This window comes from Cydia pomonella, chromosome 14 (genome assembly GCF_033807575.1).
Source record: "Cydia pomonella isolate Wapato2018A chromosome 14, ilCydPomo1, whole genome shotgun sequence".
Lineage (NCBI taxonomy): Eukaryota > Metazoa > Arthropoda > Insecta > Lepidoptera > Tortricidae > Cydia > Cydia pomonella.
In genome coordinates, this window is record NC_084716.1 from 10,788,234 (window position 1) to 10,806,911 (window position 18,678).

Consider the following 18,678-nt stretch of genomic DNA (forward strand, 5'->3'; position numbering starts at 1 on the left):
CTAAAATAATACCGGTAACAGTGACACCCATCCCGGGGCTTTCTTTTAGCGAGCACCCTTTAGTCACAGATACTTGTTAGCTGAACGAACTTATGGTTGAACATTCTATTTTTTTCTCAGCCACTCACTTGCTTTTGGTAACTGTAGTTACCAGCTGTCACCCTTATTTTATTATAATAATAGAAGTCACTGAAAAATATGAAGCAAGTGAGTGGTTAGTGTACCTACTGGTGTTATTAAGAAGGAGTAGTAGTTTAAACTTTAAATATACATTCTTACTGGTATTTAAACACCAGATAGTATAAATATAAATAACTTACTTCTTATGTATATTTTTTTAGTACTGTGGTGAACAATAGTGAGACTTATAGTTTTATTTCATAGAAGTAGGTCCGAGCACACATGTGTTAACTTAAAATAAAATCTTTTGGTGTTAATATTATATTATATATAAAAATACTTATTTTCAAAAATTATTCAAATTCTAGGACATTACATGCAAGAATATAGCGCAAAAGAGAAAAAATAGGTTTTTAAAAAACACAGTGATATTGTTTCAAGAGATTTACTTTTATTTATTTTTTACGTTAAAAAAGTTATTTTCTTTCAAATGATATAACTTTTTTCAATATTTGTTAAGTTCTGAAACTTGTAATCATAATCATATTCGTAAAACATAGGTACAATAAATTGGTCTTATAAACAATGTAGATTTTTTATTTTTCCCAACAGACTTCGCTAAACCTCGGCTTCTAAGAGGTGAATTTTTGGGAGCTTCAGAAAAAATCGTCTACTTTGGTGTCTACTATCACCATGCAAAGCGGCTTGCTTCCATCTTAAAGTGCAGCTTATTTTTCATAATGTGCATGACTATAGCAACCAGCTGACTATAGCAATCGAATGTGGCTCCTACAGTAGATACCAATTGACCATCAAAGTGTCTCCTATAATAAAAATATATATTCCTTGTTCTTAAAAAGATATCTAATATTATCATTAGCAGTACAGCGCGGTAATGCGGCCAGTATTTTTGGAACTTTTGCGCCGGGTACGTGTCGTCTCGGGGATTAACGGGAAATCGTAGGTAGTTTTAGGTTTTTGGACAAAGCTTGTTGCGGATTTTATGTTGTACCTACATTAATGACGAAGCCTGTGGCGGATTTTTACTTATGTAGATTGGACGAAGTTTGTTGCGGATTCTGTTTTGTATCTATGCTTTTGACGAAGCCTGCGCTGTGGATGATATCTCTACTAATCTAAAAATAAGAGTTTGTAATTAAATTGTTATGAGATTTTTGACAGTAATAAAATAAAGTTATACTCTTTATCAGAGAAAATATAGAAAACTTATCAATTGCCAATATTATCAACGGTTGTGTCGTCTTGACTCCGTTGTATGTCAAGGTTGCAACGGTATGCAACCAGCCATCCGCCCGACATGATACTTCCCAACGGAGTGTCGACTTGCAGGTAGTTGGCAACCACACATTTATTGTGTAAACGTCACATCTCTTCCTTTTTATAATGATTTATTTATTTAATTTTATGTGTTAGTCATGCAATAATAGTTCAGTCATCTCACATCTGTTTATCTTATAACTGCTAGGTTAATTTATATTCTAATTTAGACATACTACTACCGGTTCGGAAAACAGCGTTAGCCTCAGACCCGAGAAGAACCGGCGAAAGAAACTCGGCGAGGTGTAGATGTTTATATTCATTTTACAACAGTTCAACGATAAACATTTTTCAACAATATCAAACCTTGGAATATTTACAACTATTCCTAATATCTCTCTCAGTGCTTAACGGTTAGTTGGAAGAGATCCCTTTAAGGGATAAGTTCGTCTTACACACATTTATTTTATTATCTTATTGTTATTTACTTTTTAGCGCAATAAAGTGTTTTACTACTATTATTATTTTACTTTTACAATGTCAGTCCCTCTCCTTCTCCTTTTTTGAGTCTGCTTTCTTTAATTCAAATTGATAATAACTCGGAGGTTTATCTTTCGAAGTATTGCTACATATTTTATTCTGATGCTTATACATTTCTAGATATTTTTATTATCATACAACCTACATACATGTTTCACAAAAGTTATACATATTTACAATAAAATTGTAACATACAGGTCTCTTGCCAAACATCATGTACATGTACATTATTTATTGGTAACAACTGATTACCTTAGTTTTACTTTGTTTGTTTAATAATACAGAATGTCTATAGACAGACAGGATGCAATTTATAATATTCATAAATAATCCAATGTTAAGTAAGGTAGGAATGTCACACTGTTTGTTTAAGTATATACGACAACAAGCTGTTTAGTGTCGCTTGTGTACAGCACGGCTAGCACATGATTACACGCGGGATAACTCGCGCCGCGAGAAACAACAGTCGCGTGTCACAAATTTCTATCTCGACCTGTCAGTTTCTCGATTTTGGTAGCATAAGTTGGCAGATCGAGAAAAGAATTCCACGCGAGAGAGCCATCCCGCGCGCGACTTAGCCAGTGTGGCCATTTATACTTGAAACAAACTTTTCTTTCGTGGCAACACTGAATCGGTACTAACATAATCGGAAAAATAATGAATAGTCAGCTTTAGAGACGGAGCGTCCCTAGTCACGATAACTTTGTCTCCTTCTCGCAGTATTAAGATTAAAGAAATAGCAAATATTATTTTGAAGTCGGAAATGTCAATGTGTCAATCATAATTTGATTCGCTTTGTCGTTACAAGTTGGAGTACATTATTATATCTAAAGATAATTACCTACCTAATAATTAAATACCACTCCTTACGAATGATTGGTGTTTTTTAAGATAATTGAGATTACCCGAAAGTGTTGGCTAATAAGCTACCATCTTTACAAAGAAGACTGAAGATCTCATGATAATCCCAACATATCTTCCTTGTGGCTGGCCAGTTGCTGCACCGCTGGCTTTGAAGATAGATTGATGACATGCACAAGTCTATCATCAAACACGGCGCCTATACCTAAGCATGCTGCTGCTGGGCGCAGCCATCCTGCCACGGAGGACATAGAAGGGCTCAAGTTGGGAACCTACTCCATACAACGACACTCGAATGTTAAAAACAATGAGTTATTTTTGCGTGTTTTGTATTTTAGCGATCTATGGATGCAGCGTTAGTTTTTTAAGTTTTCTCACATTGCAAATACACAAAAACATTAAGTTATTTTATTTACTCTGACCTCTTTTAGATATTTAGATTTAAGTACGACTACTACGACTCCCACCGAACGGGCGGAGTCGGATCGCATTTCACATTTATGTGGCCGCAAGCCGGTCGGCTGCTCGCGGACGCGGAGACGCCTCCGGACGGATTCTATCGCTTCTGCGATATATAATATATAGGCACATCAAAAATGCGCTCCGGTGCGGCCTGACTCCAGCCAGTTGGTGGGAATCGTACATTAGGGTGGTAACTACAGAATACTCGTATTACGGCCGTGGCCTTTTTCAAGGTGGAGGTTGAGTTGGGCTGCCAGATTCATTATTTTGCATTATTTTATTATCTGCGTATAATAAAATAATGCATATAGTAACAAAAGTGTACTTAGACACCTACTTAGGGTAAGTAATAGGTACCTAAGTACAGCAGGTGTAGGTTACCTTACCCAATCTGAAGGCTTTCTCCAAAGTTTTAAAATACATTGCGTTTTTGTACTACTACTACTTCACTCGCTCAGTGACCCAAACAAGATCTTGGCCTCTGACGCAAGAGAGCGTCACTCTGCCCTATCTTGCGCCACTTCACGCCAGTTGGGTATTCCGAGGGCGAACAGGTCCTTTAGGACTTCGTCACTCCAGCGGTATCTGGGACGCCCAGACGGACATTTTCCACCCGGGTGCACCACATACACTCTTCTCACAGCACGATCCTCTCCCATCCTCTCTAGGTGGTGCGTTTTTGTACACATATTATAAATCATTAGTACCCGGATATACCTATAATTAAACCCCAAGACCGCGGTTTATATCCCACAATCAATTGAAGCACGTGACGAGTTTTTGTACTTAGGTGGTGGTTTATTTAACTATTTGCGTATATATTTTTTAGGTGGTAGGTTGCATGCATTGACTGTAAAAATACGCGTGTAAGTGTAACGGGTTAGCACTGATTGACTAGCACTTAATTATTTCGTGGATTAGCGAAGTAATATTTTTGTATCAATTAATACGGATTTCCACAAAGTAATTTCTATTAATCACCCTCCAGTCAATTCGCCATCAAACTGTTTGCTTTGTTGATGTGGTGGCACAATGTTAGGCTTTTAATTTTTCTGTCGGGTTTTCATTTAACTTAAGAGAACAAACAAGTAAATGTGAAAAAATACAATCATTTTGTTATTACCGGCATGATATAGATATAGGTATCTTAATAGGTATGTTATAAAGCAATACCACGTACCTACACCTTACCTACCTAGCTAACGGACAAATCATAAAACTCAGGATTCATATTAAAATTACACAGAAAATTGCTGTAGTATGAAATAAATACAAAATATAGAAAATTAACTTTCTTTTATGACCAAAGTCAACAAAACTTCGACAAAATATGCTTCTCGCGACCCTCTAGCCTCGAAGACAGTTTCTCTCCTTTTGACGTTGAAACGCGGGATATTTTCTCTCCCATAGTGCACTTGTGCTACGAGTTTCGAGAGTATCCCGCGTGGAACTGTCAAACGACAAAATTATGTCGCTTTGACATTTGTCCGCGAGACAGCGGGTTGTCGCGCGCGTCTTATGCTACCGATTCGCGAGAAAGCTCTATGTCGCGGCATTTTCTCGCCTGTCGACTGTCGCGCCCGTCATGTGCTAGCCGTGCAGGTATGTTATTTAAGCAAACAATGATCTATATACATATTTTTTATTACTCAGGTATAATGATGTACAGTCAGCGTCAAATACTTTGTAGCAACCAAAGTAGCCAAATAGTCCGGTCCACCAAATATTTAGTATGGTGTACCGAACTATTTGGCCACTTTGACTGCTACAAAGTATTTGAAGCTGACTGTACCTCCATATCAGATCGTTATTGTTATAAATTGTATTAGATATATTATTTTACTATAGTACTTTTGTTATAATACTTGCTGAATACAATATTGTCATCAACTATATTCAAAAATGGTATATCCACTGATTCGACTGTAATGTTAATCTATCAACTTAATGTTACTTTGCAATGAATATTATCATTTATGTTATGAAAACAACTTTAATACCTGCTTACTAATTGGAAGCAGTCATAAATTTGACCATGAGTACAGTCACATAAATATTATTATTTTTAACAGTCATTTTGATTCCAGTAAGTTCAATTACTTAGAGATATTTTAAAAAGCAAATCTTGCACCTTTTGTATGTTCGTTTTCCTGTTTATTACACAAATACATTTCGTCTTAGAATAAACTTTCAAGTGTGCTAAAATCAAAACACAAGTAAAAAAAAAAACATAAGAAACTTAATACTAAAATACAGGACGATATTATAACAATTACTAATTACACAATTAAAAAAAAATTCAGGTCTTTACTACTAACCTAACCTAAATAACACCCTATACTAGAAATTCACCCCACGACCCCCCCGACGCAAAAGTACCCATGACACTCGCCGCGTTGCCACGTTGAACGGCTATGGATAATCTTTGCATCAGGAAGGTCCCTGAGCGAGGATCCAACCCTCTCTCTCGCATGCGTCTCCCCACTTCCTCGAAAAAGGCCTTGGCCTCGGCACACCAGCACCCGGCGGTTTCTACAGCAAGCGGGACAAATAAATAGTTCGCAAGGACCTCATATTTCTCCCGCTTGCGAACCGCAGCCAACTCGGCCGCTGCCCCTGCCATCCTCACCGTACGGCCAATATGCGACGCCGCGAAAGTGCTGACGCACGTTGCGTCCCACACTAAACATTTCCCCTTCTCCCAAGGAACCAACGTCAACCCATCAGGTCTCTTCCCATCAGAGCGACTGAGGCCCGGAGGTTCCAGCACGCACGGGACGTTTGCAGAAACTAGCGCTCTCCGCACGATATCATTAAGCGCGTGGTGCCGCGGAAACCTCCCTGCACACCGACCACAACTCAACGCGTGATGACCGCTGCTCTCCACCCTAGTACCGCAGATGCAAGCGTGGGGTTCACACACTGCACAGCCCAGGCGAAGAGCAACTGCAATCCGCGTCGAGTCGTTGTCAAGCAGTGTACCCAAGTGCGGAGAGGGAAGCGCGTGAAGCCACGCTCCCGACTCCGGCTTCGACACTGCGAGCATCCTCGCCCTGTCTACACCCACCGCACACCCCACTAAGTTACCGAGCACCCGTTTAACCCCCACGTCATCCCACAGACGCTGACGATCCGGTCTCTCCGGCGCCGTTGCCTCAGGGTTGAGAGCCCGCCAAGCCTCCAAAGCTTCCGCGGCGAAAGGTATGGATACCTTGTCACCATCTGGAGATAAAATTTCCTGTTTGGATGTCAGGAATATATTGTTTAACTCTAATCATGTTAATTTTACAAGGAACCAATGGAATCCCATTAGCATAACTACGATTTCACTGAGAACACTGTTCGAAAATGTACTTTATCATTTTTTCGTTGCGTTTACTCGTAATATTTCTGTTTAATAAAACCCTAAACCATTTTGGGCTTTACTTCGTAAACGGTACTTAGTACCTATACGATAATTAGCCGACGAATTAAGTAAATAGATAACTCTTGTTAATATATATGTACTCTTGGGTATATGGAGAGGCTCTATCTGCAACCTCAATTTACTAATTCACGTCTGATCCAAATATTGTTCTTATTTTCTTATGGTTTTATACGCACGAGTACACAGTATATATTTCCCAATAACGTGTCTATATATTTGAATATATTTGAAAGGAGTTTAACATACCATCGTCCACACTGTCACAGACAAATGTAGGTGTACATTATTAGAAGTACTCCAAAGCTATCGTTGGTCGACTAGGAGTTTTTTCTTTTTGGACTTTTATTTAGTCGGCCCGTCGACTTTTATCGGTACTCTTTTAATCCTAGTGCAGCTTTGCATTTTGAATTGGCCTTTGCAGACACATTTATCACATGCCGGCACATTTTATCTTTTAGGGGGAAGGCGGCGCCACTATCGCAATCCTGTTGACCTTTTCGTTATGTTTGCCCACAACTCTTGCAATTTTCTACCGTTTAATCAAATTCGTTCCCATAATCACTTATCTATTGTAACTGAATCCCCTAGATTCAATATTTTCCTTAAGATCCGTGGAGGCACCATTTTCAACGATTTGATCTATTGATGAAACGAACGAATCATTTAATTTAAAATATACTTGAATAGTTAAAGTAATTATTTATTTTTTATTAATAGGAACAGCTTTTAACGGCTAGAAAAAATACTATTAAATACCAGAAGTGTACCTTATAAAGATGCTTATATGGGTGATATGTGCTATTTTGGGTCACTTTTCTCCTTTCCTTTTATTGAAAAAATAATATAAAACTGATGATAACTCATTGTCGGTCATTTAGTACATCGTAGTTTTTAGGGTTCCGTAGTCACCTAGGAACCCTTATAGTTTCGCCATGTCCGTCTATCTGTACGTAGTTGTTAGTGCAAGAAAGATGAAATTCGGCATGGACATATAAATCAATAAGGCCGACAAAGTCGTACAATAAAATCAAAAAATTTTTTTCTTAGGGTACCTCCCCTACACGTAAAGTGGGGGTGATTTTTTTTTTGCTTCAACCCTACAGTGTGGGATATTGTTGGAAAGGTCTTTCAATACTAATAGGGGAATCAGCAAATTTTTTTTGACAAAGTGATGATATTCGGAGATAATCGCTCCGAAAGAAAAAAAAATGTCTCCCCCGTCTATCTTTTGAACCATAGGTCCAATAAATATGACAAAAATCGTGAAAGTAGCGCTCAAGAAAGACATTAAATGAAAACTATAGTGGATATGATCAGTTCAGCTGTTTTTGAATTATCGCAAAAAGCTTACCCTTCATAGTAAAAAGACGTACATCCACAGTTAAACGTTATTACGACATTGAATGGGTAGTCAAAGTTATTTGGCATTATTCATATAAATAAGCTAAAATTTGCTTATTTTACTCATTCTATTTTTATTTAATATTTAATTTGTCTAAAACAGTTTCATTGGCTGTATGAGTAAAGCCGTTAACTATTGGAAGTTTTAGAACAAAAGAGTAAAAATTAAAAAGTAAGAGGCAATCCCGCTAATTTTATATTCATATTCGTTTATTGCACTCATGTACGATGCATTATGTCTAGGACTTATTGTTATACTTTACTTTTTCATACTTTAATGAACCAAATCATTTTAAAATAACTGCAGTTTGCTAAAATATGTGTTTAATTCATCTATAAAGCAATCTAAATGCTTTTCGCCATGGATATTTATCTTTAATTAATTTTAATTAATTCAATTTTTTATTTTATATTTTTTATTTGTCCTATAATATTTATTTTTTATTTTATTTATTTAATTTTTAGACATGCAAAGTCTCCGATTGCAAGTAAGTCTGTTACTTTAATTAGGTAATGTAAATTTGCCTATTTGTTTAACTCGGATGAAAGGTACCGTTTTATCCCTTGGTTAACAATCTACTATACTTTAAGCTCCAGTTTAGCTTATTGTGACGAAAGAGTATTTTATTTATTTTTTCTTAAGTTTTTAATCCTCGTTACCATTGTGACGTCTTGACTCCGTTGTATGACAAGGTGGTAAATAAAATACAGATTATGATCGTGTGCTTGCAACGGCATGCAACCAGCCATCCGCCCGCCATGACACTTCCCAACGGAGTGTCGACCAACTACCTGCAAGTTGGCAATCACACATTTATTGTGTAACGTCACAACGGTCAAGGCAAGCAAAGGCATCACGTAATGCATTATGAAATAAGTGATAAAATATTGCAGATAAATTGATAAGTACATTTGGTTGTCATTCGGCGTAAAAGCTGATCGTCTTCGCACCCCGATTAAATATTTTAATTAGTGTTTAATTATGTTGTGGCTATTAATAGGATTATTGGCAATTGTAATAATATTGTTTTATTCATACGGCACGCGGACTTTCAGCTACTGGAGCAAGCGTGGGGTCAAGCACGATGCTCCTATACCATACTTTGGCACCGCGAAACGACGGTTCCTCCAGCAAATAGCCACTGCTGACATTTACCATGAAATGTACCAGAAGTATCCCAACGAAAGATTCGTTGGATACTACCTCATGACTACTCCGGTGCTAATTCTAAGGGATCCTGAATTGGTCAAGTATGTTTTAGTGTCTGATTTCAACCACTTCTCCTCCAGAAATATGTTCCCGATGGACGAACATCCTGAACCGCTACTGAAAAATCTGTTTACGAGTGAAGGCGATCTCTGGAAATTGTTGAGGCAGAGGATGACGCCCGCGTTCACGACCGGCAAGTTAAAGGCGATGTTTCCCCTGATCGTGGCGAGGGCCGAGAAGCTGCAGCGAGTGGCGGCCGAAGCGGCGGCAAGTGGCACCGAGGCCGACGTGCGGGACCTCATGGCACGCTACACCACCGACTTCATCGGCGCCTGCGGCTTCGGCATCGACACTGACACCCTCAGCGATAAGAACAACATGTTCAGAAAGCTTGGTCAACGCATATTTAGACAAGAAAAGAGAGACATGATTGTAGCGATTCTTAAATATGCCATGCCGAGTTTGATGACCAGTTATCACTTCTTTGCACCAGAGGTCGAGAACATTATGATGAAGTTGGTAAAAACCATAATGAAGGAGCGCGATTATACAAATTCGGGCAGGAATGATTACATCGACTCGCTTTTGGATTTGAAAGAGAAAGGAAAAATGATAGGCGAATCTCTGAAGTATAAGAAAGCTGATGGCAGTCCTTGTGTGGCTGAGATTGAGATGGATGATGAAATCATGGTGGCTCAAGTGTTCGTGTTCTTCGCGGCCGGGTTCGAGACGTCCTCCACAGTAACCAGCTACACGCTGCACGAGCTGGCCCACCATCCTGAGTACCAAAGGAGGTGTCAGGAGGAAATTGACGCGGTACTAGAGCGTCATGATAACAAATTATCTTATGACGCCGTCAAGGAGATGAAGTTTTTGGAAATGTGTCTCAGGTAGGAGATAATTTTCCCGAACCAGGAAACATAATAGCACAATCGGATTAGGACCAACCTCGAAATCTCTGGAACGGTCATCAAATTTCGTATGTATATAAATAAAAGGCCCCTTTTTCATGCCCACATCATTTAACATTTGGGGACCTCGAGGAATCGCAGCCATCTTGCAAAATGTGTACCTACCCTTTCAGGGGATATTCTCGTAATAGGAAACTTAGAAGAATATGAATTCCACTTTTAACTATACAGTACCTGGGCGACCGAGCTTTGCTCGGTTATAACTATTTATTGTAATATGGTGGTGATAATCTACATAAACTTAAAAAGTAAAATGTGAACTGACAATTATTATTATTTACAATCGATTTTAACCTTACAGCACTTGTCACAGAGTAACGCCATCTATTGTCAATTTCTCTTATTACATAGGTCATTTTATTTACTAAATTAAACTTGTGTAAAACAATAAAAATTAAAAAATTATATATAAACTTGACCATATAAAAAAAAAACAAAAGTTAGTCACCGGGCGAGATTCGAACCCGTAACACTCGTTTATCAGTCCGCGTCTTAAACCGCTGGACCAGACGGACAGTGGCCGGCGACACGAAATTAGCGACCATATTCTGCGTCGAAAGAAAAACGCAGGAAATCTCGAAAACACGCGTTTTCCCAAACATAAGACTAATCTAGATAGATTGTATACCCCCAAAAACCCCCATATACCAAATTTCAGCGAAATCGTTAGAGATCACAGAAATATATATATATATATATATATATATATATATATATATATATATATAAGAAAAATCAATACAGCCGCCTTGAGAGGACTCCGAATATTAAATCATATTTTTTCTTCTAGCGCCTAAACTATTAACCCTTAAATGCATGATTTTTTGTAAAACTTTTTAATAAATTGAAATAGATGTGTCATGTTGTATAGATTTAGGGAAAAATGAGTAAAATATATGCATATTGAGCCACGGACCATCAAATATACGATGCATATATACATCATTATGCATTTAAGGGTTAAGCGGATTTCAATAAAATAGACATCAGTAGATCCAAAATTAGTACACAACTGCTATATAGTACAAAGTTACTAAAATTAACGAAAGAAAAAAGTTTAGGGCTAAATAATGTGATAGCGAAAACAGATTAGAGTTCTTAAATGGGGTTCAAAAAATAGTGACAGTAATAATTATAAAATTTTACATCTACAATTTCTGGGATCCCTGTTTACGTGTCTTAAAATTTGAGCTTCGGGGACCACGGGGATCAGACGGCATAGGACAAAGTATGCGACTTTTTTGTTTTTTTCTCTGTACCTATGGATTGAATGTGAATATTGTGTAAGGCGAAATGAAAGCTTATTAAATTTCACACGATAAATGTTTACAGCACAATGTCCTTAAAATGAAGTCATCTCATAGAAATATGACTCATAAGCAGGGCTCGGACAAATCATGCCGATGATGTCAAGCCACTCATAGGTGATTTCAAATAGTATTTTTATTTTTCATAGGTGTTTCTCAGAGCGTTTCGACCTCTGTCAGTCAGATCAGTTTTGGTTATTTTGAACAAGAAAGGTACTAGTTTACCATAACCATAAATGGCATACCAATCTTGGAGAACTTCGACATAAATGCGAACAGGGGACTGTAAGCGGTTGAAACGCTCTGAGAACCGGGCATAAACAATTACCACTTATCATTTATCAACCTCTTTATCAAACGATATCGATATGAGTAGATACGTCTTTGACTGACATTGTCAATCAAATGAACAATAAACTGACTTTGTTATTGTTTAGCTGTTATATCTCTATGTAGGTAGGATTTATTTTTACTATTGTATAAAAAGACGCTATAAAATGTCATTTAGCAAATATCAAGTTTTACTAAAACTTATTAATAATCTCCATACATTTTGAGATTACTTGTTGTTTAATATGATCGTTTTAAATGTATTCGCAGGTATTTCTCAGAGCGCAGAGCTTTATTATTTAAAATAAACAAAACTGACCCACCGATCTTCTTCATTCATCATAAATGTGGGCAGGGGACTGTCAGCGGTTGAAACGCTGTGAGAAACGCCCATGAGGTGAGCACTCTAAGTTTGGGTATACCTCTATGCTTACAGTAACAAGTTTCGTGAGATTATTTTATTCAACACATCACCCTGTCCCCTAAATTCCATGGAATGATTTACGATTATTTTGTTAGTTAGTGCGACATGTCACACTGTGGTTTAAACAAACATCATCCTGTGTGCAAAATTACGTCACTTTTGCGTCATCCGCATGATTTGTTCGAGCCCTGCTCATAATTCAAATAAAACTCGGTAAATATATATACTAGCCGTGTCTTATCCAACCTCGACATTGGCAGAATCATCAACACCTTGATGGAGCCATAACATGAAAAATTGATTGATATATATATTTGTACTTTTTCCTGTGCCATCTGATCCTCGCAGTCCCCGAAGCTCAAATTTTAAGAGATTTCAAGGTTGGTTCTAATCCGATTGTGCTATAACTTTTGCACCAGGAGTGACCCGGTGCGGGGATCAAGGCTCCTCTCACAAGCGACTCCTGAGCTCTCTATGGAAGGACCGTGCCTCTGAGCACCAACCGCTAGTGGTCTCCACCGCGAGAGGAGGTCTCGCGAGGGGAGACTCCTGCAAATCTAAGATCTATCTAAGTCAACAAGTAATTTTATTATACCTATGCATTTTCTATCTCTAAGTTTCCATAAGATCTATTTATCTAAGTTAATTAACAGATCATTATTTATATTTCTAGTGAAACAATGAGGATATTCCCCTCCATCGGCTTTTTGCAACGCATGTGCGTGAAAGCCTACACCATTCCAGGCACGGACATTACCATTGACCCCGGGGTCAACATCATCGTCCCGATCAAGTCGCTCCACCTGGACCCGCAGTACTTACAGGACCCGGAGGAGTTCCGTCCCGAACGGTTCCACCCGGACAACGTCGCCTACATCAACAAGCATACATATCTGCCCTTCGGGACCGGACCGAGAGCTTGTATTGGTGAGATTTTCTCCATAAATTATAAATTCATAGTGAGGAAAATGTATTAAAAATTTTCCTATTTTTAACAGACGTAAAAAAGTTAAAAATACTTAATTACCGAGTCGTTACATGAGGACTGGGAATATACGACAAAGACAAAGTACCTAAATGTAAATTTAAGAGCGTTTTACGTATCGGTAAATGATCGCCACAGAGTGCGGTCTCGTGCAGACTACATCTACGGAGTCCCCGCGACCCTTACGAGATCATCCGTCGGTCTAGTCGCGGCCGCCCCGCGCTGCGTTTTCCAGTACGGGGTCGCCACTCAAAGGCTTTGTACCCCAGAGCTCATTAATTTTCCGGACCACATGGCTTGCCCAATACCACTTCAGTCGCTTAGTAAAAAGTGAAGTTGGCATTTATTATGCTTGTGGAAAATAAACTGGGGGCCCTATATAGTCCTTGCACACTCCCTATGCGCGTAGAAAAAGAGCTAGTCTGATAAAATTTTTTTTTTTTTTTTTTTTAATATTTTCAGGAGAGCGTCTAGCCTACATGCAATCATTGGCCGGTCTCGCTGCCCTGCTGAGCCACTTCTCGGTGGCTTCGAGCATCAGCACGCGCCGCAAACCGATCATAGACACCAAAGTCTTGGGCGTCCAGAGCGTCAAGGGAGGCCTACCCCTGGCCCTTACCGCCAGGAAAAAGACACAGTGAAGGCACTGGAGTTTGCCTAAATCAACTCTGCATTGACTTTGACGTGACAAAGTGTGAAATTGCCACAATATATACTTTCGTGGAAATTTGACGTTTGTGTTGATGTCGTGGCCAGATCTTAGAATTGATCATTTCATGATGTGGCAAATAATGTCATCGGTTGGCCACATTGTGAAAAAGTCTTACCTACTTAACCATATCATGAAGTGATCAATTCTAAAATGTAATTTCATGAAAAGATCAAAATCTACGTTCTGGCCATGATATTGACACAACCAGACTATCATAGCTGAGTCTGTGCAGTTAGCTAGATCCGACTATTACGACTGGACTAATAATTAGTATCAAAGGAAACTAAATAAAATTAATAAATAACTAGGGGCCGTCGCAATGTAAAAATTTAACCAAAGGCAAAAATACCGCTTAGCTAAAAATTTTGTTTGTGCAAAACTGCGCATTAGTGTGAACGCTCCAAACGCCTAAAACGTGATTTTTCAACAACTTGTTTTCTACAATTTTTTTGTCTTAAATTCTTAAATGAACAGACAAGCCACAAATGTTAATCAAATCTTATCACTCTTGCTACCAGTCGGTGACATCATATATGAGTTGTTATAAATATGAATTATTTATAAACTAATTAAGTTTTTGAGTGTGATACAGTTCACTAGAATCACGTTCGAGATAAGTGCTCGTGGTAATTATGAAGACTAAATATTTGGCTTGTAAAAGTTCTGATCGCCTTGACCAGTGAACCCTCGCCTGAAGTTATCACACACTTCAAATTTTTTTTATACTACGTCGGTGGCAAACAAGCATACGGCCCGCCTGATGGTAAACAAACAGTCTCCGTAGCCTATTTACGCCTGCAACTCCAGAGGAGTTACATGATGATGGAATCAATTTAATAAATAGTTAATAACAAACAAAACAATTCCATTATTACGCCCTCGATATATTGCCACCGACCATCATAGAGTTGCAGAGGCCCATAGGTACATACTGTACAGTCAAGTATAAAAAGGGCTTACAGTTGACCCCAAAACGCACAAGATAATAATCCCGTAAGGACATACTGTTACGATGTCACCTTGATAAACATACCAGAACTACGAGTTACGAGTTATGACAAAATATAGGTTATACTAGCAGTTTAGCAACACATAGCTAACTGCCACTACAATATCAGAGAAGTTAGGGATGAGTGAATGGGCCTAAGATGGAAAAGAATGGAAAATAGTACATAAACTATATAAGTAAGTAAGATGATATTCCTAAAAGCATATAACTAGTTGTGAAAATTGAAAATCAAGTGTGGCATTGTGGGAAACGGCAGGTGAAGATTGTCAAATTGTGTTGTACAAAAAGTCACGAAGTACATTGCAATGAAAATGAGAAAACTCAAACAATCTGATATTTCTCAATATGATTTTATTGTTATTATATATATAGTATATTATCTGCAGATAAAAAAAAAATACTTCATGATTATTAAAAAATAAAATAAATAATATACTAGATAATTCACTGCCACTTTTTTACTGAACCACTCCTTATCCTGCTTGTTTGCTTTCTACGCCCGGAGCTACCTAAGTCAAGTAAGTGGATAAGTGAAGAGTAATACTGCGTTTCTACGCATCCCACATGATCATACTCAAACGAAAAAATATTTGCAACAGGTACACAAATACGAGTATAGCGCCAACCGCGCGCCTCTGTAGTCTGCAGGAATCCGGCCTTTTTTGAGAAAAATCGTCGACATCTCTTCTGAATACCTAAAACTGGTATAGATAATTATGTTCCTCGTTGTCTCCAGAATACGAATTGACCGGTTAATGTTTATGGAGAGGGGGACGGGTCGAAAAAAAAGGGGGGGGGGGGGGGAGAGAGATGGCGCCCGAATATTATTGATATTTATTCACATCTTGAGTCCTATGGGACCGATCGGTTCGTGTGAGGTGTCTTTGAAAGATAATTAAACTAGTACTATTATTTTTTCTTAGGGCTCATTTACCTACACGGTGCGAGAACTCGCATGCGAGTTTCATTACATTGCGGTATTTGATCGGTCGCCGAATTAGTTGTAACCTCAATAGTCCGCAATGTAACTAAAATCGCATGCGAGTTCGCGTGCCGTCTAAATCGGCCCTTAATAACCGTAGTCATAACTATTGGGAGCGTGCACGACTGTCACGCAACCTAGTGTCCGGAAGTCTAGGGGAAAACGTCAATTCACTACATCTTATAAAACTACTCCAAAACTAAAAACTACTGAACGGATTTTCATACGACTTTCATCTATTAATAGAGTGATTCTTGAGGAAGGCTTAAGTATATAACTTGTTAAGGTTTTGTGTAAATTGTTTGAAATATAACGATGTTGTCGGAAAAAATAACGCTGGCTAGGAGCTTTAATCGAAAACGCTGCCTAATCCGTTTGAGCTATAACAACACAATGTATGGTGGGGTTGTTTCTCATTCATAGGTCTACAAAAAAGTCCGCGATGTTAAATGTCTATCTTTTAAAGATAACTTACTATAGCCATTCTTAACTTCTAGAAAAAGATCACGTAATATGTGGCATTTGCAAAGCTATTTACATGGATACATTATTAACAATTATCAAAATAAATACGTTAGTTATATTAAGCATTTCATACAGATTACAATGGTTACTTACACCATTCAATTTAAATGAATATTTCAGGAGTAATCGTAAATCAAAGTTTCATTTCGAGCCATATAATTGTACGAAATGTCAAAAGACGCTATCCGCAGTTAGTTCAAATTTTTACCACCTTATGCGCTGGGATCGCTTTACTTACCCCCACCATGCACTTCGCACGGTCCCAATAGTCGTTTACAAAATATTTGAATATATATGAGTTTTTACCGTGCATGGATGGCATAAGTACTGATAAAACATGCTTCTAACTCAATAAATTATAACTTTATCGTAACTAAACTTATCACACATACACGGGACTTTTCATGACTTTTCCAAAAATATAAGGTTTATTGGTGTATTATATAACCAAGTAATGACGAATTTTGTTTAGCATGGATTACTACGCACCGACGCCTTTTCAATATTTCTCGTGTTCTATTTTTAGTTTATAAGAATATGAAGCGTACTATTACTGTTTCTCAACAACTATAGTCATAACTGTAGTCGTTTACAAAATAATTGTATACATGTTTTTTACCGTGCATGGATAGCATGAGTACTGCTAAAACATGCTTCTAACTCAATTAATTATAACCTTACCGCAATTAATGTTATTACAAAATATAGTAGGGGTTTATTTGGTATATCATATTACAGAACCAATTAATGATGAATGTTGTTCAGCATGAGTCACTGCGCACCGTCATATAAATCCCAACAAACAATTAGACGACGACGAACGATTAGAAGACGTAGAACGGCTCTAGAATATGTACATAGTCTTCGCTTACAGGCTGTTTAAGAGGCTCATCTAAAGCTTGAAGGTCCACAGTAGCTGTTTTGGCTCAAAGTGAATTATACAACCTTAACATCTATATAAGTAATGAGAAGCTGCAGTTTGCACTTAAGGTTCTAAACAGGCGATAAAGTCTTTTATAGCTCTTTGTATTGCAAGCGCTACTTAACTCTCTTATCTTTTATGAGTTATTGTCGAACAGAGAAGTTGAGCGTCGCTATTATGGATCATAGCGTTATTTAATACCTTAGTACGAGTACATCTTATACTGTTATTATTTTAAGTTTCGTTAACATAAAGTTACAGTTTGCTATAATATTATTTTTAAAGCAAAATATACGTACTATTTTCGGAAAATATAACCCTTTTTTCACCAAAAAAATGAAGAAAACTCGGAAGGTTTTTAATCAAATTTTTGAAATAAATCTTCCATTTTAAATCATTCCAGCCCCACGTACAAGATATGTTAAATCAAATTGTAATCATTCACATACCAAATGATTCTTGTTTACTGCAAAATTGAGAACCGAAACGACACTTCTCACTGCAAAATTTGAAAAAGACTCCCAAGGACACTCATTAAAAAAGAGGTTTAAAAGAGAAAATGAAAATTTGATCCGTTCAAGCCCCTAGTTTAGGAAATGATTATTTACGTACGTTACCAGTTTACTAATAGTTACGTCGTAATCTTGAATGAAAAAGGAAGCATTTTACAAAATACGCTCGTCTGTAGGAATAAGGCCTCTTAAGTCATCAAGAACGCTCACTCAGACACATCGAATAATAATTCGGTTTATTCTATAGTAAAAGCGATTATAATATTTAATAACACTTTATGTGTCACAGTAAGCCTTCATAATTATACCATGGTGAGAGACCTAAGCTCAGAGCTATTAGCGTCAGCATGGGCAGACAGGCCTAAATCTTCCAGGCAGAAGTCTTCGCCATCAACAAATGTGCGGAGGTCAACCTGGATAGAAACCTAAGACACCAACAAATATACATACATCAACTCAGACCTCCTCCTACTTAAAAACATCTAGTATCTCGGTGCCTTATGATAGAGATTGGCGAGAATGTCAACGTAGACCAATTCGAATGTGGCTCTCGCAGTTATTGTTATTGCTATTTAAATCGCTATTTACCAACTAAAGCGTCACCCGAGATAATGCTTCTTGACACAGAACATAATGAATAAATCTAGAGTTGGTAAAAACTCGAGTCTTTTAAGTCTAAATTAGAAGAATTCCAGTTGTT

General features: G+C 37.8%; 2 protein-coding genes across 2 annotated transcripts in view; one reads left to right on the plus strand and one right to left on the minus strand.

The window, feature by feature from the left end:
* The window catches only part of LOC133524940 (uncharacterized), a 52,972-nt gene that overhangs the window by 16,830 nt on the left and 17,464 nt on the right, over window positions 1-18,678 (minus strand). The gene's annotated exons all lie outside the window — the stretch shown is intronic.
* LOC133524932 (cytochrome P450 6a2-like) lies at window positions 8,926-13,983 on the plus strand. The gene is made up of 3 exons (XM_061861095.1): window positions 8,926-10,189; window positions 13,005-13,258; window positions 13,779-13,983. The coding sequence occupies exons 1-3, from the start codon at window positions 9,072-9,074 to the stop codon at window positions 13,955-13,957; spliced, it is 1,551 nt and encodes a 516-aa protein (XP_061717079.1). The 5' UTR covers window positions 8,926-9,071; the 3' UTR covers window positions 13,958-13,983.